At 35.3% G+C, this 21,207-nt stretch overlaps 1 protein-coding gene across 1 annotated transcript; it reads left to right on the top strand.

The window, feature by feature from the left end:
• Positions 1-440: 440 nt before the first annotated feature.
• LOC149818388 (phosphatidylinositol/phosphatidylcholine transfer protein SFH2-like) lies at positions 441-11,640 on the top strand. The gene is made up of 10 exons (XM_089984347.1): positions 441-463; positions 5,213-5,296; positions 5,465-5,518; positions 5,673-5,750; positions 6,377-6,430; positions 7,565-7,624; positions 7,700-7,795; positions 9,773-9,874; positions 10,062-10,142; positions 11,004-11,640. The coding sequence occupies exons 2-10, from the start codon at positions 5,216-5,218 to the stop codon at positions 11,313-11,315; spliced, it is 918 nt and encodes a 305-aa protein (XP_089840473.1). The 5' UTR covers positions 441-463; positions 5,213-5,215; the 3' UTR covers positions 11,316-11,640.
• Positions 11,641-21,207: the final 9,567 nt, after the last annotated feature.

A 21,207-nucleotide genomic window follows, 5' to 3' on the forward strand; every position in this document is an offset into this window, starting at 1 on the left:
CAAGGTTGTGCTTGATACGGAATATCAGATAAAATTGGGTCTTTAGAAAAAAGTTACCCAACGTCAGAAAAAAAAGGCACTGCTCTGGCTTCTTCTTCTTCTTCTTCTCCTCCTCCTCCTCTTCTCTCTCTCTCTCTCAAAAGGTAGAGACTAAAAAAAAAAAACTTTTCTTCGGATTTAATCCGAAAAAATGGTGAATATCTCTGCAGATATGATCCGGCAATTCGAGTCTCTCATCGATCAAGGCGATTTTCTTCACTCTACTCTCTCCCTCTCATTTTCTTTTTCACTTTTTTGGGGAAATTTATGTCTTTTAGTTCGTTTTCTTCTCCTTCACTAAACCCTAACCTCACGTTTTGCTTCGTTGCATCTTTATCATCGCTGGAATTTGGAATGCTGATCTTCTCCCTCTGTTTTTTTGGAAATTCGTGCAGTGGATGAGCCGCTGAAGGCGACGTTCGCGGTGAGTGATCGCGCTCGAATTTGCTTATTTTCGGGGCTTTCCCATGTTTTTTTATCTAGATTGCTCAGATCTCGTGGTTTCGGCTTAGATTTCAGGCTTTTTGTGGAAGATTTGGTGGAATCTGCGTTTAGTGCTCGGATTTATGCTTGTTGTAGATCGTTATCGTGTATAATTCGGCGATGCGTGTTCAGGACTCTGTTTTCGTTTTCACTTGTCCATGAGATTTGTGTTTCGAGCTCAGATTCCTGATTTTTCTCGCTCATTGTTGTGTATAATTCTACGATTCGTGCTCTAGGCGCTCTTTTGTTAGCGCTTTACCGATGATCGTTTTTTTCGTACGATTTCGGGACTGATTTGATTTTCAAATTTGGATTTTGTTCTCTTTTGTATCTTATTCATCTATAGAATACTCTGGATCAATGTTTTCCCATTTTATTTTCCTTCATTTTTTTGTTGAAATTTAACATCAAAAGCGTCATTCGTTAGTATTGAAATTCACGTAGATGGTTGAAAATGTGTTTTTTTTGTTTTGTTTTTTTTTCTGTTGCCCATTGTCTTTTTATTCAAAAGTTTTTTTTTTCCAATACTTAAAATTTAACATCTTTCGGTCGTATCTTCTTCTTATTATTTATTAATGAGCACGTTGTGGCATAGTAATTGCTTAATCTGATCCAATGGTAGCCATTGTAAAGAGTCAGCGGGTTTCTGAATTCTAACACAGTTCATGCTTTACTTAATTTCAATTGATAATCTTAGTTAGCTTGGAAAAGTGGTACATTAGATTTGCAGTGAGCTTTTAAATTGCGTCTTTGTTGTTCAAAACATTTTGTCTTGACAGGTGCGATCCATTGAACATAGAGACAAATTTCCCTTTGGTTTTGAAATTGTGAGGTTTTTTCGCTTGATCTAGCAGAATGCTCTTAGAGTAATTTGTCCTTGAATTATGTTACTTCCCATATCAGACTCCTTGACTCATCCGGAGTCACAAAAGTTGACAAGATTTTGCACATATAATTTGACTAACTCCTAGCGTTTGTTGAGCTTCTCTCACCTTGTATTTGGCCTCTTTCTTCAATAAATGGAGTATCTAGTATGCCAAGCAACTTGATGATCCATTGTGTTTCTTAGAGGCCTGCTCTTTAGTTTATGCTGGAAGTGTAAATTGTATCACACTTCAGCACATTGTCCATATGAGGAGAAACCGATGTGTAACAAACAAGCAGTTGCATTTAGGAACATGAAGGTTCACCTGGGCTCACCGAGCTCTATTGGTTTTCTCTTTCGCTAATTGGTGTTCTTCTTTTTTGATGTAAGGAAGTCTTTTTTTTTTCTTCTATCACCAAAAAATCAACTCCACAGATTGGGCATATATTTAGAAGTGCTTTCTGTTCAGCTACAACGGCCCAGTTGGTTTTTAACTTCTATTTATGGGAAAAAAGAATGTAACTGCTTAAATGACTAATTCCATTGATCTCTTCATTTGCATTAAGTCCTGTTGCCTGCAAAATTATGTTACATGAGGGGTTGGTTTTGGTGATTCTCTATAATACACTCCTCTAATTGCTTTTGGGGAAAATAAAGGACTAGAACTACAAATATGATTTTCACTATTCAGTCTTCTGTGGTTTTAAACTAAAGTGATAGAACCTTGGGGATATAAGATTTGGTATACAGGAATAAATAGGAATAGGAATGGAGTAGGGATTGTTATGAGTCGTCAGTTTATAGATAATGTAGTTGAGGTCCGTAGGAAGGGTGATAGAATTTTACTTATTAAATTAGTATTAGGTACGGATATTATTAATATTATTAGTGTTTATGCACCTCAAGTAGGTTTAGATGATTCCATTAAGCATCAATTTTGGGAAGATTTAGATGGAGTAGTACAAGAGACATCTTATGGAGAAAAGCTTTTCATCGGCGGTGACCTTAATGGACATGTAGGCATTAGTAGGGATGGATTTGAGAATATCCATGGAGGCTATGGTATAGGAGAAAGAAATGAAAGTGGAGAAAGGATTTTAGATTTTTGTTTGTCCTATGATATGATCTTAGCAAACACTTGGTTTAGGAAGAGGGAGTCTCACCTAGTAACATTTAAAAGTGGGGTTAATACGAGTCAAATAGATTTTTTCCTACTTAGAAAGAGAGATAGGGGTTGTTGCATCGATTGTAAGGTTATACCAGGAGAAAGTGTAGCTACACAACATAGAGTCTTAATTTTAGATCTTAGAATTAGACAATGCCGCAAAAGGGATAGACATAGGATAGATCCTAGAATTAAGTGGTGGGCACTGAAAGGAGCTAAACAAGGAATGTTTGTAGAGCAGGTAGTTAAGGAAGTTGATTGGTGTCTCGAGGAGGATTCAGAATCAATGTGGAATAAGATAGCGGGTGGTATGAGAAAAGTAGCTAAGGAGGTATTGGGTGAGTCTAAAGGCGGTGCACCACTAGGTAAGGATACATCATGGTGGAACGAGGATGTCAAATTAGCTATTAAGGTTAAAAGAGAGTGTTATAGAACTCTAAGTAAGAGTCGTGATAATGAGAATTTGGAGAAGTATATGATAGCAAAGAAGGAAGCTAAAAAAGTTGTTCGAAACGCGAGGGCTAAGGTATATAAGGAGGTTTATGACAAGTTGGATACCAAAGAAGGCGAGAAGGATATTTATAGGCTTGCAAAGATGAGAGATAGGAAATCGAAGGATTTGGGTATGGTTAGATGTATCAAAGATGAAACGCAAAGGGTTTTAGTCAAAGATGAGGAGATTAAGGAAAGATGGAAAGATTATTTTGATAAGCTATTTAATGATAGTCATGCTCAAGATCTTGGAGACTTCTCCATTCCTTTTCATGAGATAAATCGTGACTTCATGCGCAAGATTCAAAAGAAAGAAATTGCAGAGGCTTTGAAGAAAATGAAATCAAGAAGGGCAGTTGGCCCAGATGGTATACCTATCGAGGCTTGGAAATGCTTGGGAGAGAAAGGTTTAGAATGGTTGACAAATCTTTTTAACTTGATTTGGCGAACAAATAAGATGCCTAATGAGTGGAGGAAGAGTACTTTGGTGCCTTTATATAAGAATAAGGGTGATATACAAGATTGCACAAACTATCGTGGTATAAAACTCATGAGTCATACTATGAAACTTTGGGAGAGGGTGATTGAGTCTAGGTTGAGGAAGGTTGTCATGATATCGGAGAATCAATTTGGTTTTATGCCTGGAAGATCAACTATGGAAGCTATACATCTTCTTAGACAACTTATTGAAAGATATAGAAAGAGGAACAAAGATTTGCATATGGTTTTTATTGATTTAGAGAAGGCATACGATAGAGTACCTAGGGACGTTCTCTGGTGGACAATGATGAAGAAAGGTGTTTCTCTCAAGTACATTAGTATAATTAAAGATATGTATGAAGGAGTAGTAACCAATGTCCGCACTTGTGGAGGGGTGACAACCAATTTTCCGATAACGGTTGGGTTACATCAAGGATCTGCTTTAAGCCCTTTCCTATTTGCGATAGTGATGGATGAGCTTACGAGATCAATCCAAGAAAATGTACCGTGGTGTATGTTGTTTGCTGATGATATTGTTTTGATTGATGAGTCTAGAACTGGGGTTAATGCTAAGTTAGAATTATGGAGACAGACATTGGAAGCTAGAGGTTTTAAGTTGAGTAAGAGTAAGACTGAATATATGGAATGTCGGTTTAGTAAGCAACGAAGTAGTGATGGGAGTGTAGTGAAGCTTGGTGAGCAAGATATACCGGTGAATGATTATTTCAAATATTTGGGATCCATCATTCAAAAGTATGGAGAAATTGATGGAGATGTAAATCATAGGATAAAGGTTGGGTGGATGAAATGGAAAAGTGCTACTGGAGTGCTGTGCGATCGTAGAATGCCATTGCGGTTGAAGGGAAAGTTTTATAGGACGACTATTAGACCCGCTTTACTATATGGTACGGAATGTTGGGCTGCCAAGAGACATCATATTCAAAAAATGAGTGTAGCTGAGATGCGGATGCTTAGATGGATGTGTGGAAATACAATAAAAGATAAGATTCAGAACGAAGAGATACGTAAGAAGGTAGGTGTTGCACCAATTGAAAATAAGATGCGAGAGAATCGTTTACGGTGGTTTGGACATATTCGGCGAAGGCCTAATGATGCTCCAGTTAGAAGGTTGGAGAAATGGGAAAATATATTAGTTAAAAGAGGTCGGGGTAGGCCTAGGAAGACTTGGATGGAGATGATAGGAAAGGATATGAATGCTTTGAACCTCACCGAGGACATGGCGTTGGATAGAAATGATTGGAGGAAAAGGATTCATGTGGAAGACCCAAAATGAATTTCTTTTTTGGTTCATATCGCTGACCCCAATTGTTTTGGGATGAAGGCGTAGTTGTTGTTGTAGTCTTCTGTGGTTTTAAGATTTCATTCTCTTCAACTATCTGTATCTGCTGCTGCAGCATGGTTTTGTGTCGACATGATTTTATGCAGTATTGTTATGCTTTTCTTCTGCACTTGCAAGGTTTATTCCATTAATTTCATTTCTACATGTCTGTTCAGCATTAGATGGGACAGCACATGCATGATAAACTTACTGGTTTCACTTTTGTTTCATTTTCTTTTACACTTGCAAGGTTTATTCCGTTAATGCCATTCCTTCATGTCTGCTATATGAGTTGTTTAGATCATTAAATGGGACATCACATGCATGATCTTGTTTTGCTTTTTTTCAGAATATGCATCAGGGGAATCCAGTCGAGACACTAATTCGGTTTCTGAAGGCTAGAGATGGGAATGCCTCAAAAGCAAATAAAATGGTTAGCTTTCACTTTGTTCTTCTCAAATAAGTTAATGGTGATCATATCTTATTCTTTTCAGAACAAGTTCATCAGTTGCTTGGTTTAAAAGGGACAATATGTTGGCTGATTTTGGTGTGAAAAATCTTTTAAAGATTAATATATATTGATCCCCATGTTCTCTTGCAGTTGGTGGATTGTTTAAACTGGAGAATACAGAACGAAATTGACAATATATTAACTGTGAGTTTTACCAAACATTAGTTTTTTCTCAAATGCTCTGTCATATGGGCTGCTTTCCTTTATTTTAACTTTTTCTACACTATTCTAATATGTGCTCCGTATATGCATATTTTTTGTTTATTCATTTTATGTTTTTCTGCTTTGCCTGAATCAGAAACCTATAGTTCCAAGAGAATTATACAGAGCAGTCCGGGATTCACAGCTGATAGGATTATCAGGATACTCAAAAGAGGCCAGTACTTGACCTTTTCCCTTTATGAAATTTTTAACAATTGGTTCTTGGCATTTAGTTCTTAGGCTATGCTTTTGAGCTTGGGTCTAGTAAGAAGGAACTTCCTTATTGTAGCTATAAAATATGCAATTTGCTGTAATCTCTGCTGCCTTCCGTCTAAATGTATCTTCATCAATATTCAGCCTTAAAAGCTTTCATGCTGACTGTTATTTCCACAATTGTCTCCTTTGAATTCGTTCAGTTGCAAGATTTGGGTTGAATTAATGTCAAACTACAAATTTTAATTAAATGACAACATGGAATGTATTTACTCTAAGATGAGCAGCACCAACAATCAACTCGAGATGTACATTCCCTTTCACTGGGGGCATCCTTGGTAGAAGCTGTTTACATGTCCAGAGATCCCTAACCTTGAAAATACTCCATGTGTTGTTCCTCAGTTAAAGATCACTATTTTCAGAAGCTGGTTGTGTCAATGGAAAGCTAACATGAGATATAACTGCTTAAGTTCTGTCTGACCCTGCCTTCGAAAAAGAAAACATCAAGAACTTCCATCCTGCCAGTTGCTGTATATTATTTGGTAGAAGAACTTAAATGGCTTCATAAATTGCAAATTCCATTTACAGGGTCTTCCTGTCTTTGCAATTGGTGTTGGGCTGAGCACATTTGACAAAGCATCTGTAAGTATCTAAATATCCTGATAATTTCCTTCTTTCTGTTAGCACACTTATCAAATTCTAGATGTTAGTTGGGAGGAAATTTATTGTTAATATTTAGCATGCATTCCTTTCACCAGGTGCCCTCCAAAAATTTTTGGTTATTAAGTGTAGATAGGGCCTTATAGAGCAAAGCATTTTGGACATGCTGTGATGTATTTATGATATTTTATATCATTCCTATGTATATATGTAAAGATTCTTCTCAAGTTCATTCTTTTATAATTGTTGAGAATTATAACTTATTAGCTTTGGTTTGAAAAGAATGAAGTTAGATGTTGTTCATTGGTGATTTGATACATTTAAATTGGTTGATGTATACCAAATAAACTAAATCTTAATCTTTTTGTCTTGTGGTGATGAGGTTACATCGACCTGCAAATGGAGAATAGCCCAGCCATGAGTAGTAGTGTTCCAATCATCAGGACTAAGAGCATGCATATCCATCAATAGTGTAGTACTAGGTTTCTCAGTCTCTATATATAATGCTTGTTTGAGATATTAAAAGCATCGTGAAGATAACCATCCCTCGCATACATGAACAACCAAGATGTCACAAACAAATACATTGTTTATATCCAGACAACATAAAATTGAAGTCTGAAAAAAAAAAAGAATCCAGTAAGAATATGAATACTTATTATAGTTGCACATTTAAGTGTTTCTTTACTGTATCTTGGGCTATAATTATATTTATTATTTGAGGATTATCTGACCATTTCCCATGGATCGAGCAGCTAGAGCTGATTCAATTTAATGAAACATTACAGTTTCAAAGACTCTTCACTCCACTTGTAATTGCTCTGTTGGTGCTTAAATATTGGGGCTGCCCTACTTTTCAGAGTTTAAGCCAGATTGTTTGCTATCAGAAAAGGGAAAAAGATAGATTTGTAATTTCATGCTTGTTTTCTATGAGTATTATTTGTGCATATCTCTTGTCAGTATCCTTTTTAAGAAATTCCCATTTTTCAGTGCTCCTGTGCTCCACTCCCACCTGTTGGTATTCATTCATCAGGCTTTCATTATTTATTTATATCATGCATCCTAGTAGCTTTTATTGGAATGAAAGTTGATTTGTGCATATCCTTTCTGCTGTAGGTTCACTACTATGTTCAGTCACATATCCAAATAAATGAATATAGGGATCGTGTGATTCTGGTGAGTTTGTCTGACATATGCATAACAGTTTGTGTTCATCTGTTATAACTAAAGCCTTTTTCTTTTTTGTTGCAGCCCACTGCCACAAAAACATATGCAAGACATATTAGTACCTGCTTGAAGATTTTGGATATGACAGGACTAAAGCTTTCAGCATTAAACCAACTAAAGGTCCTCATGATATCTGGTTAAACGTGTTAAAAAATTAATTATCTTTTTGTTTTACAAGGCCTGTTTTTTCTTCTATTCTGTATTTTGTATTTTGTATTTTGTACAGTTTGACTTTCTTCTCTGGTTTTAACTTTAAGTCCTCCTTTTCCTTTCAAATTGTTCTTGCATCATGTAACTCAATTCATTTTAAAGGTTGTTCTCGTACTATAATGTCTTGTTCTGTTTAGGAAGGATTTTATATTCTTTTTCCTTTCAATCGCAATATGGCAATACTGCATAAATGCATGCAGACACACACGTACACATAGAGTCATACACACACTGTCACACTCACATATGCACATGTGCATATATGTGAAGGGTTGGAAAATCTTTTATTTCTTGTATCTTATAATTATTTTGCTACTGGTGCTGTCATATCTTCTCATCCTTTGATACTTGTCAAGACAAAAAGCCGTAATCATTGTCAAGAGAAAAAGCTGTAATCATTGTGTGCCTTCAGTCAGAAAATTATCCTCTAGGGACATACTATAGTATGATTAATATCCAATGTCAACACACTTTACAATGGATCTGGATAGGGATAATATTACTAGATCTGGTGTGTGTGTGGCTAGAGGGAGACACACATGTGATTTTCTCTCTCTCATGTTCTGATTAAACCTGAGAATTCAGGTCCAGACCTGCTTTGTGCGGGCCTTGATTAATACTGCCAATTTGTTGGGTTACTTGATGCAGACCCACTTGGACAATCTATGTCTAGCACAACTTTAAGCTATTGTGTTGGACAAATCTTCTAGATGTGGCCTAGATGATTCTGATTCAGGCCTAGGTCCAATCGCTGCCATGTCTTACCATGTAAGCCTCTCCTTGACCTCCGCGTGTTATCATGAACACCTAAAGTATCAACTTTGCAATGTCATCCTCTTCAATTACTACTAACTCAATGATCCAAGCATAACTATGATTTAGATCATAACATTAACAAGGTTAATCCAAAAACTATTAATGGTAGTCAAAAGAAATCACTCCAGAACTAGGAGGCCAGGGAACTTAACAGTCAAAAGTTATGCAAATTAATTGGGATGTTAAAGCTTGGATTCTGTTCAGACCTGGGTATGACTGAATCCGACCTAATTGGATTTTTTATAATTGGATTCAGATTTGGTTGGAAAAGCTAAAACCAATTCTGGATCCAAACTAGCTTAAATAGCTAATGGATCCGATATTTAGATGTATTTGGATTCAGATCCATGTCGAATTCTGATTCAGATGTAATACTCTATACTAAATCTCGATCTGAACTACTATCTTATTATATTGGTTTTGTAATTTGCCCCTTCACATCAAGCCTTTATGCAGCTCATGGGTTAGCTTCTAGAGTCCTGTCCCATCAACTTTTATGGCTTGTTGCCACTTGAACCCGACCTTCCTTTATCAAAGCTTGGAACTGGTATTTGTAGGTATAAATCTGACAGTGGCAATATTAATCACCTTGTCTTCCCATGTTTCATTCAAGCTTTTTCCTTGTTAGATGATTCAGCGGAAACAAAATCATCTCAGGATCCTTTATATGTGTCAGCTGGCAACTCAAATTATTTGTAGGGCTCCACTCATTTGGTGGGGTCAACTTGTGAATGTCACCATTGACAGGATGTCACAAGTTTGAAACCCATGGGGAGTCATAAGGTTGGGGGAGGGTGGGGCGGGGGGGGGGGGGGGGGGGTGCTGTTTGGGATGGTTGGGCTGGGGGCTCCTTGGCCTAGCCAAAAAAAGACTCAGATTATTGGTGTTTAGTGAGTCTGCACTTATGCTGAGGACACTGCTAAGCGCTGTAGCCAGTGTCAACCTCTTATTACATTGTCAAGACTATATATCCAACTGTATGCATGCATGCATCAGATTCATTTAGACTCATGCTACTTTTAAATTTTAATGTGGTTTTGAAAAAAAATGTTTTTTCCTGTCTAAATGCAGCTGCTGACAATCATATCTACTATTGATGACCTGAATTACCCAGAGAAGACGGATACATACTACATTGTTAATTCTCCATATATATTTTCAGCATGTTGGAAGGTGTGCCTTCCTTTTTTCTTGAAAGATTTACATTTGCTTCAACTATTCATCTTTTTTTGTATCTTTTCTTGTAATAAAGGTATTTCATATTCAATTATACAATTGGTCTCAGATGGAAAAACTTGGTGTATGTCAATGAGTTTAATATTGCTAATTTTCACTTTGCATTTTTTTTTCTATTAAATAGGTAGTGAAGCCACTCTTGCAGGAGAGGACCAGGAAGAAAATACAGGTGTTACAAGGTTGTGGTAGAGATGAACTGTTGAAGGTAAGGCTAACTTTCTATATTTTTGTCAAGTAATGCAAAACATGAATTATCCTACAACACTTGTTATATAATGTTCTGTTTTAACCACAAGAACAGGTTTGTATATTAAGTGCATTTTTGTCTGTTGCTTTCCCAAATTCTGTGTTTCCGCTTGCTGGTCAAAATTGTGAAAATTAAGTACTTGAAATGGTTGTGCAATTTATAAGTACAAATCATCTATTATATGTAATAGATGCCTGTAATTTCAGGGTAACTTATTCAAATATTGTCACTTAGCAAAATAGTTTTGTGTTTATGATAGATTAGGAAATTCCTTGGTTGATCTCAGGTATAAACTTTTAAAACACTCTTTGAACCACAATGAAGATGTTTCTTTTTGCCCATTTCCTTTAGGAAAGTGATTTATTGACTTTGATCTTTCATTTTTCAATCTAGGCATCCGATTATGTTGTCACTTGTGTACATACCTGCACTGCCTCAGGTGCCCTGTATCTTTAAGATTATTTTAGGATCTACCCACCTGATTTTGTACGTGTGGCAGAAAAATGTTGGTAGCTTTATTTTGTAGATTTCTTATATAGCAATTGTTGTATCACTATTCATCAAAAAAATAAAAATTTGATGTATCACTAATCTTTCCATCAATCATTTTCCCAACCCAAACCAAAGTTGGTTGGCCTAGGACTCAGTTGCATCTTGCATCACGTTGCTTCTCAAGTTGGCTTTGACTCAATCAAGTTGTACAAGTCTTATCCCAGCCCACTGAGCCCATAAGATCTGGCTTGGAAGAGTTTGCCTTGAGTCCCAAAGATGGAGCATTTAAACTAGCTGAATACTGTGTTTTTGTGGCTGTTTCTGTAGATAATGGACTACGCATCCCTTCCTCATTTCTGTAGAAGAGAAGGATCCGGCTCATCAAGGCACTCCAACCCTGATGACAGTGACTGTTTCTCCTTTGACCACTCCTTTCACCAACAAATGTACAACTTTATCAAGCAACAGTCGGTAAGGTCGCAACCTGCCATGCTCACCTCTGAAGGCTCTTTCCATGTGCGCTTCCCTGAACCAGAAGGATCAGAGATTGCTCGAACTATTGAGTCAGAGCTCCACAGACTTGAGGATCAAAATTCACATATGTGTAGTCTAGGTTCTCTTAAAATCAATGGTGAGTGAGAGACTGAACAGATAAGAGGCCTACTAACTTATATTGTTAGAAATTGCTACCGAGAGCCATCTAGAAGCACCTGTGAGCTCTGGATTTTGGGGAACCAAGCCACAGGTGTACCCTTCAACCTATGGATGGTTCTATTAGAAACTTCTAATTTGATCAATGTAAGCTTGTATCTCAGTGTCAAGACCTCCAAAAGGAATTAGAGGAATGAACAGATGAATGGACGGAAGAATCATATGTTATTACTGCAGTACAAATTAGAGAATCAAGGAAGGGATGAATGGACCGAAGAATCATATTTTCTATCATAGTACAAGTAGGTTTTTGTATCCTGTTTCATAAGAATGTATGTACCCTCACTTTTTTCTTTCCCCCATCAAGTCGTTTTTTTAGAGGACTATCAAGTATCCTTAATATGTGGAATGTAACTAAATCCTGCTGTTCAGTCAGAAGGTATTGGAGAAAAAGATCCTTCTTTTTTTTTTAATTAGAAAAAAAATATTGTTGTCTTGTATCTAAATTGATTTTAGGTTGAATGGCCCATTAAATTACTACCCTTTTATTGTATTGAAATGCCCAATAGAAAACTGCCCCTTAAACACAAGTTTAGGTTTTAGGTGTTTTTTTAGTTTCTTAAGTTTTAGTGGCAGTCTCTTATTAACTAATATTTTTGAACCCTATGAAGTTTGAAAACTCTGATAAGCTCCATTGCTCTTAACGTAGCTTTTAGACTCTCCTATGACGATGAGCATCAAGGTTGATACTCAGGCTGGCCCTGCGACGTCTATGAGGGATGCACCACTGCGGTGGCCAGCGGGTTGGTTGTGAGGGTGCTGAGATGAAGGAACTGGATCAAACCCCACTGGTGCACGGGTGGATCCATATCTTTCAGAGGTGGGCAACATAAGGTATGGTGGTCGTGGGGTCTGGGTTTTCTCTGGCTTCGGCAAGGGTTCCTCGTCACCAAAAGAAAAAAAAAAGTTGATACTCGAGGTAGTTTGAGCATGAATCATGCAAACACGTTAACAGAGGGGTCATCAATTCTGTCAGGTTTTTTTGGCTGTTTGTTCTCTTCTTGTCCATAAAAGAAGGCGGAGTCTGGATGTCAAATGTTTGAAATCGTGAAATTACAGTTTCATTCGAGTCCTTAAAGCTTAATCTTCACAACTAACCCACCCTCATTCTTCTCATCAAACCGTTGGTTTATTTAGATATTGGATAATAAGTTAAAAGGAAAGAATATTACTAACAACTCATCTAGTTGCTTTAATGTCGAAATCATTACCTAATCGAAGCTAGAAGCGGGAGCCATGAATCTAAAGGCACAAAAAAATGAACAACAAAAGCAAAAAACCCTAACAACGGATATTAAATAGAAAATATCATGATATTTTTAAATAATGGTTATATCATAAATATACCAATAATATAATGATATTGAAAATTCTTATTTTATATATTTTAAGTATATTGTTCTTTTTTTATTTGATTTAAGAATTAATTGTTTCTTTAGGTTTTCAATAAAAATGTTGTTAAAAGCTATATGTTTCCTATCATTTTTAATTTTAATTTATATATATATTTTTTAACATCCAAGTTTTTTCTGAGATTTTTGCAAGAAAATCCACTTAAAAAAAACACTCTTGAGAAAAGCCTCATTGATGAGCATAAGAGTTGTGGTTATAAGTTAAACATATATCACTAAAGATCCATTACTTTTATCTATTACATTATGAGAAGTTACTATGAGAAGTTACTCGACTTGCCTTGTGATTAGCTGAAAACATATCAATATTTCATTCTAGATGCAGTGTTCAAAGAACCATCTCTCTCTCTCTCTCTCTCTCTCTCTCTCTCTCTCTCTCTCTCTCTCTCTCTCTCTCTCTCTCTCTCTCTCTCTCTCAGACACATCAAAGCAAACAGTGAATGCGTATGTTCTCAAGATTAATCTTTTCAGTTTATTTTGGAATCTAACACGAGTTGATTGTTCTATGACATATATTACATAAATACAGACACCAACCAGGATATGATACAACTAGATGTGCATTTCTAAAATATTCAAAAAACGAGACATGTGGAAACAAAATTTTTAATTATTCAAATGACTACAAATATTTAAAATATATTTGCTATTCAAAATATTATAAAAAGAAAAAGATCCATACATGCCATAGCGTGTCACAACGTGTGTCCTTGTGTCCAGTCTTGATCCATAAAGGCATCTCTTGAAACATAGGTACTACGACAGTTCCAATCAAAGATTTAGCAATTACAGTGGGTTGAAGGGTCTACGATTGCAATAGCAGACGTTTTGAAGAGGCATGTTTATTTATGTAACAAATTCATCTTCAAAATGTTTTTTTTAAACTTATTTTCCAAATATATTATCCGCATAGGCCTAGCTTTATGCAAGGTGAAATTTTCTTAGATAGTGAATCCACATAAATATGATTACAAGCAAATTATCAAAGTAAGCCATGGAGAGAGAGAGAGAGAGAGAGAGAGAGAGAGAGAGAGAGAGAGGACCCTTAGAAGTCAGGTTCGGGTTGGGGTGGACAATGCCACCTTGACCCAACATGTCACATACCCGAACCCCACAATGAGGGAACTTTTGGGTCAGGGTGGGCATGTGCCCACCCTGGCCTCAATGTGTCTCTGTCCCTGGTCTAAGCTAAACCAATGGAAATTTAATAAGTAATGTATAAGTAAACGAACAACTTCAATAAATCTCTTATGCAACATGTATTTCATAAACATGACTGACCTAATGCATGAAATGTACCTATAAAGAACATATAATACCAAGTGTAGCCTTGATACTTATCTTACATCCTAGGTCCACATGTGAAAACTACACCGCTTTATACTACTCAAGCAACTTGCGTGGAAGGTATGGGGTGAGGATTGTATACATTCAAAATTGAAGCCAAGATCATTTTTTAACAAAAAAATTAGAAAAGTAAATTTTGGCGTCTTTCTTGTTTGATTTTGATTTAATTATATAAATCATTTTTATTTATAAAGTAAAATATTGTTTTTAATGTTAGTAAATATTAATATATTTGTAAATTTTATCATTATAAGTTTAGATTTTACCTTTGTTTCAATAACTTTTTTATAAAAATTTGTATTTACACAATATAGTTTTTTTTAATGTAGAAACACCACATTTCATAAAGAAAGGTAAAATATTTATTCCTGTAACTATGTTGTTAAGATATATGAGATAAGGATAAACTCTTGCAAAATTTATACTAATGATATTGGTAAGCAATTAGAATACTTGTGGTATTCAGTAGTTATTATATTGCCTAAGCATTGATTTATATTTTAGAATTTGTTTAAACCTTATAAGACATCATTTACTTCATTTATGTGGTTTAGTTTATATGTATTTATTAATAGTTTTAAACTAAAAATCGATTTGTCAAATGGACTGGTTCAAAATGATTCAAGTTTATTTATCTTAAAACCCATATAAATGAAGTAAATTATAACTTATATGGTTTAATCAAATTATAAAATATGCACTTAATACTAGGTTTACAATTCAATTGAAAATCAGCAAGTATAGGTGTGATGTACGTGATTCAATTGTCAAATAACTTAATACTAGGCTACCACCCCCAAAATCTTCTATGTATCTAATCGATGAAGTGATGATTCAAAAATATTATATGGAAAACTATATTTGCTACAATCGTTTGCAGGTATAAATGGATCCTTTTGTATGTTTTATTTTTTTTTGTTTGTTATGAAAACAACCTTACACGTGTGTGATGTACGTGTTTTTCATAGTAAGATTCAGCTCTTAATTTGTCTTATTATAACACGTGGATAGTTTTTTTACAAGACTTCAAAAATCTATGACCTACCAGGTGCAATACTTTTTAGAATAACAAAATCAAGTTATTTTATTTTATTGAAAAAAATATGAGTAAAAAGTTGGTCCATACTACTTTGAATATATCATCTTTATTAAGGTAGTTAGTATTCCACACATCTCACTTCATGAGCTATAGCCTTCATACTTCCTTCAGGGCGTATATATGTTATGACATAGATTTTTGCCCAATCTAATTCATGTGCTGCCTTGAACCTATATGAGCACCTCATCAGTGAAGGCGATGACAAGAATCTTCAATGTGTGGATGTATGCATGCGAAGTGTGATTTTCTCTCACAATTATGAGTTCAGAACTTTTGTAAATGCAACACGTGACCAGTTAACGACAGACGATTTTAGTCGCTAACGCCATCGCTACGTAGCGACGAAAAAACTTTCGTCGTCCAATCTGTCGCTAACCATTGCGTGTGTTGCGACTTAGCGATGAATTAGTTTCTCTCGCTAATCCGCTGCAACGTTGCGCCGAAAAAAATTCATCGCTAATTGACAATTTTCTTGTAGTGTCACCCAAGCTTACGAAAGAGCACTATCCAACTATACATTTCAACATTTAATTTATATTTTAGATAATAACCACAAACAAGTCTATAATATTCATTTATTCCTTAATATTTCGTATCATAGCACAAAAAAATATAACTTTCAGATGTATATAAATATATTTGTACAACATGATATGGGTTTCATGGCCAATTAGTGGGGCAACATATTACATGAACAATTCATGTTAGTAACAAAGAACATCATTATCATATGCAAAACAACCCGGTGATTAAAAACATTTATACTTGCAAAAATTTGTAGTAAGCATTTTTCATATATATATATATATATATATATATATATATATATATATATATATATGCACATTATGAGCAAATTCATGATTTTGAGTGAAATTAGAAAAGACCAACTTGCGAGCTAACTATGCGCACTTTTGTCTAATTGTAAAATGAGGTATACATTTGAATTACCAATTTTTTTTGGGTACGACAGTTTATATATATATATATATATATATATATATATATATATATATATATATATATATATATATATATATATATATATTAGTATGCTTTGTAAATAAACCCATTATCAAAACGGCACTAACAGTATCTAACCGTTCCAAAATTGGTGGAACTAAAATTTGGTGTAGTTCTCAATCTCATGGTTTTCCCTCATTATTCACTCAACTAATTTCTAACCTAAACTGTCTCCTTCCCTCTCTGGAACTATATATCTCCATCTCTCCCTCCTCAACCATCACCATCTCTCTCTCCCTCTGTGATCATGGAGCCATTGGCTATAGTGGCATTCACTGGAGGCGTAATTGGACAGATCGGGATCATCATAATGCGTTTTCGACCAGCTTTTGACATAGTGCATCGGCTTATCGAGTGCCTCCGGCACCCGCGGCCGCCACCGCCCAGGGCCGTTACTGCTGCTGCAATTATGCATAGTCTACAATCCTTGAGCCATGAAGACTGAGCTTCTTTGGCTTACTCATTGTGGCATCTCTGATCTAGTGTTGTCCATTTATAAAATTGTCGTCGTTTTGGTAATTTCTCCAAGAATTTAAAGCAGGGTTATGTAGAGTGCCAACTCATTTGATTATGAGGAAATTATTCATAATATAATGATTTGCTTCTTTTTCAATTTATGCTCATCCTGATTCATTCTTCTTTGTTTACGTCTTATTAAATCTATATACATGGTATGATGTGCATGCAATGTGATTCATGCAGATGTATGTAAAATGCATTATGGGGAATCAAGGCCAACATATAGTTACAAATATCAACAATGTGTTGAAAATATAATAATTCCAAGGCTGAGTTTAGGCCCGGTTCCTAAAATCCTGGCCCAAACCCGTCCCATGGCCCGGGCTGTTGCCCACCCCTAGCCCCAAGCCTGGATAAAAGAGTGATATGTGGTGTCTATCTGGAGAAATGTTCAAATGGATGGTCATCAGCACTGGAGTGGAGCTGCATAAAAAATGACCTCTTTTGAATTTTTGAGAAAAACAATATTTTTAAAAACATCACGAGTTTATTTTTGTTTCTTGCCAATATTTCCGGGCAAATGAGATTTTTGGACTTATGGCTTAAAATTCAAGTTTGGATTTGGATCAACCATAGACCAGCACATATCTGTTCCATTTGCATCCCTATGAATAGGGACAATCAGCTCTAATCACCAAATCTCACCCCCAATTCCAAACTGCCTCACAAATCACAACCTTCATATTGGGGCAACCTCATGGTTCGGGTGAAATGAGTCTGATTCATGTAGGATCTGGTTGGCTCTGATCCATATATGAAGTCCAGATCCAGATTCAGAAGAAGGGTCCTACCAAATTCTTGTCACAGCTATTTGGATCCAGTCGAGAATTTAGCTAGATTGGATCAGAAAATTTGCAAGCGAAAAACTGCTGGGCCCCGCCCAATCACAACATGGAACCAGACCCACACCAACAATGACAAATCACCTTTCAGTCCAAGTAGACTTTGGACCCATATAAGCATATCCAGTAAGCTCATTGAACCCAGTAGACATGTCTCCCGGTCAATGGTGCAATTGGGTTTGCGGCCTGACCAACTTTCGAACCAGATCCAACCCGTATAGTCAGATATGGGAAATTCATCACTAAATGCAAGACGGATCTGGAGAATATGTTGCCACTACTGGGATCAGGATGCAAAATTAGGCAACAATTTAACATCATTTGGGTCGAAATTCGACCAAACATGATTGGTTTTATTTTTTTATATAAAAGAAAAACAAAAAATAACCATTACGTACGACAAAAATGATGTGCTTTAAAATGCTTCATAATTTACCAAATCCCCCCAAATGAGCAAGTATGCAGATTCTCATTTTTTGGATGTTTTTACCATTTTCATGTGCGAACTTCACAAGTTTCACAACCCCCATGCAATTTTTTTCTAAAAAGTATGCAGAACGACATTGAAAACCCACATTTTTATAGCCATTGGAAAGCTGACACACATATATCAAACTTTTCTGTTTTTTGTAAGAACTGAAACCCCTATAGGGTTTTCCTTTATGAGATCCAAAACTCAAACAAAAAACTATTATGCAAATTGTTACAACCGAACAATTTGTGTTTCCGAAGGTGTTTTTTTTCAATCATTTATCAATTTGATGTGATCTTGGTGGCATTGAACAAATTAATTTTCTTGTGTTATTTTTTTTTATATTTTCCCAATTTCTAGGAATAATTGGTCAAAAATAGTATATAATGGTCAAGATAGGCATAATTGTACCTTCATCTTCTATTTTAAGAACTTTCTAAGAGTTGTATCTCAGCGTTTGTTCATCGTTTTCTAGCAAATAAATTATTATTGGAAAGCTATTTTCATCTAGAACCTTGTTATTTTTTTTCAGATTCAATAATTTTCTAGGTAAAAAAATCAGCGACAAGATGAAGTACCACCAATGAAGTGTTGTCAATGTGTGTTTCGCCATAAATAGTAGCCGAAAATGAAACATCGCATTTAATGTGATAGTAATTTCACACGGTGAAAAAAAAAATCACGTCACCGCATGCGAAACTTCATGAATTTCGCAAATATTTCAGAAATTTTGCAACCAACAACGTCAAACTCTTGATGAACTTCACAAGTAGTGTCATGATTTTTATACTATAGATGCAAAAATCATGAAAAAATCCGCAACCCCCGTGCAAAATTTCTCATGATTTTCATATGTGGATTACAAAATTTCTTATTCGCCTCTACCATTCGCAGAAGATTCATCGAAAAAAATCATTTGAAGCGGCCAAACTTCTTGGTTTGAAAAAATAGGGCATCCGAATGCAAAAAGAGGGTCGAGAAACGAAGCTTAATTATTTCACAAAATGAAGTCACTCATATATTGCATTTCTTTCGTTCATTCACAAAATGAAGATTCTCATATATTGTATTCATTTTTTTTTACAATAATGTTACTTATCAGTGCCTCTTTGATGGGCAAAAACATAATACATCAAGATGTAACTCCATCTCTTAGGCCTCAAAAATGTTGTATATCATTGCATCTTTAATAGGGAGATAACACAATATATCATTGTTGATTCTACATTGTGTGTTGTTCTCCTAATTTTTTCTATCCTACACATACCATGTGATCAAACTAACACTGAATGTTAAATATGTTGACTCTACATTATCATTACCCATCACATCTTTTCAACTATCAAATTTCGTTAGAGCGAATGGCTTTTGCATCGTCATTATTCATGTTCTCTATGATGAAAATATAGCTCTCATGAACAACTTATGGACTTTTGGTTTTCTATCTCACCCATACCATAAGATTTCATCGTCGATGCTTTAAAAAAAAAAAAAAAGCTCATCATTGATAAAGTGTCATCGATCTTTTTGCCATCGATACTTTTATCAAAAAAGCTAATCGTCGATGAAGTGTCGTTGATGCTTTTTTACCAAAAAACTCATCATTGATTAAGTGCCGCCAATGCTTTTACAGGTAAACTCACCGTCGATGAAGTGTCCCCCATGCTTTCAGGGGTTTCCATTCACCTATAAAGGATTTTCAAAAAGCTGAAATGCCATTGAAATGATTGAGGACCAGCAGTTGGGAACCAAAAGAATCCTAGGATTGTGAAAACAGAGCATCTTCAAGCAAATAAGGGTTTGGAAAATGAAGCATCATTTATATAAATAGAAATTTTGCAATAAAAAATAATTTTGCAATACCATTGCGATATTCTTTGAAAATTTTGCATAAAAAAAAATCACAATACCATTGTGATACTCCTTGGAAATTTTACAATATAGAACTTTCACAAGTTTTTAGTAATTTATCGTAATATCAGTTGCGATTTTGTTGATGAGTTTCGCAAGTCCATCAACTTTTAGCGTAGTAACCTGCAAAAATAGTAAATTCACATGTATGAGGGGTAAAAGCATTAAAAAAAATATTTGAGAAAATGTAGAATAGTCTATTTGGCGGATTTGATAAATTATGAGGTATTTAAAAAATGCATCAAATTTGTTGTATTACCGTCATTTTTCCAAAGAAAAAAGTAAAAACAATGGATAGTGAACGTTTCGTCCACGGCTGTCAATGGGTCAGGTTTGTATAGGGTAATCAACCGCTGCTGTGGTATAAAAGATGGTGACCCGGATAATATTCAGGTTGACCCTAACCTAAGCCAAATAATATGCAGTTGGTTATGGGTTGTGACTTTCATTGGATATCTGACTGACGGCTTGACCCGAGTATTTTATATGCATTGTTAGTGAATAAGCCCTTTAAAGTTTATGAGACTGAGTTTGAGATTTCATTTTCTTAACCAAATGAGAACAGGAACTAAACCGGAATAACAACTAATTACCGTGCGGATTTGGTTCATCCTGCTGGGTCAGATGTCCAACCCATTGAGAGGCCTGATTTCGTCCCATCTGGTACCAAAAAGTTCACATCTGAGTTAGATCAAATCCAACCCGTATTCCTCGAAAGAGTCAGAAATCCCTAGTTGACTCGAGCAAAGTTGAAAAGCAGGGATGGCAACAGGTTAGATATTATTTGACATTTGATCCGGATCTGTATCCAAATCCAACTAATCCAATAGCCAAATTTAGATCCGATTAGAAATTGGATTCTAACTTGGATTGGAGTTTTGCTTCTTAATATGGATATGAATTTTTGAGTAAAATCCGAATATGAATGCATGTAAACAGTGACACATATTGTGAGATCTATGAAAAACTCAAAAAAATATTATGAAAAATTACTTAAAAGTTTTAAACTTTAATTTCTCACAATATTTTCAAAATATCAAGATTTTTCATAGAAACATGAATATCATGTTGTAAATCTGATAACAACTCATGTGTATTTATTTTTATATTTGTCTATTTATATTTATTTATAAGAAGTTTTTTTAGCATTTTTAATTTATTTTATAATTTTCAACATTTTATCAAAAAACTAGTT

Source organism: Nuphar pumila, chromosome 13 (genome assembly GCF_984573655.1).
Source record: "Nuphar pumila chromosome 13, dmNupPumi1.hap1.1, whole genome shotgun sequence".
Classification (NCBI taxonomy): domain Eukaryota; kingdom Viridiplantae; phylum Streptophyta; class Magnoliopsida; order Nymphaeales; family Nymphaeaceae; genus Nuphar; species Nuphar pumila.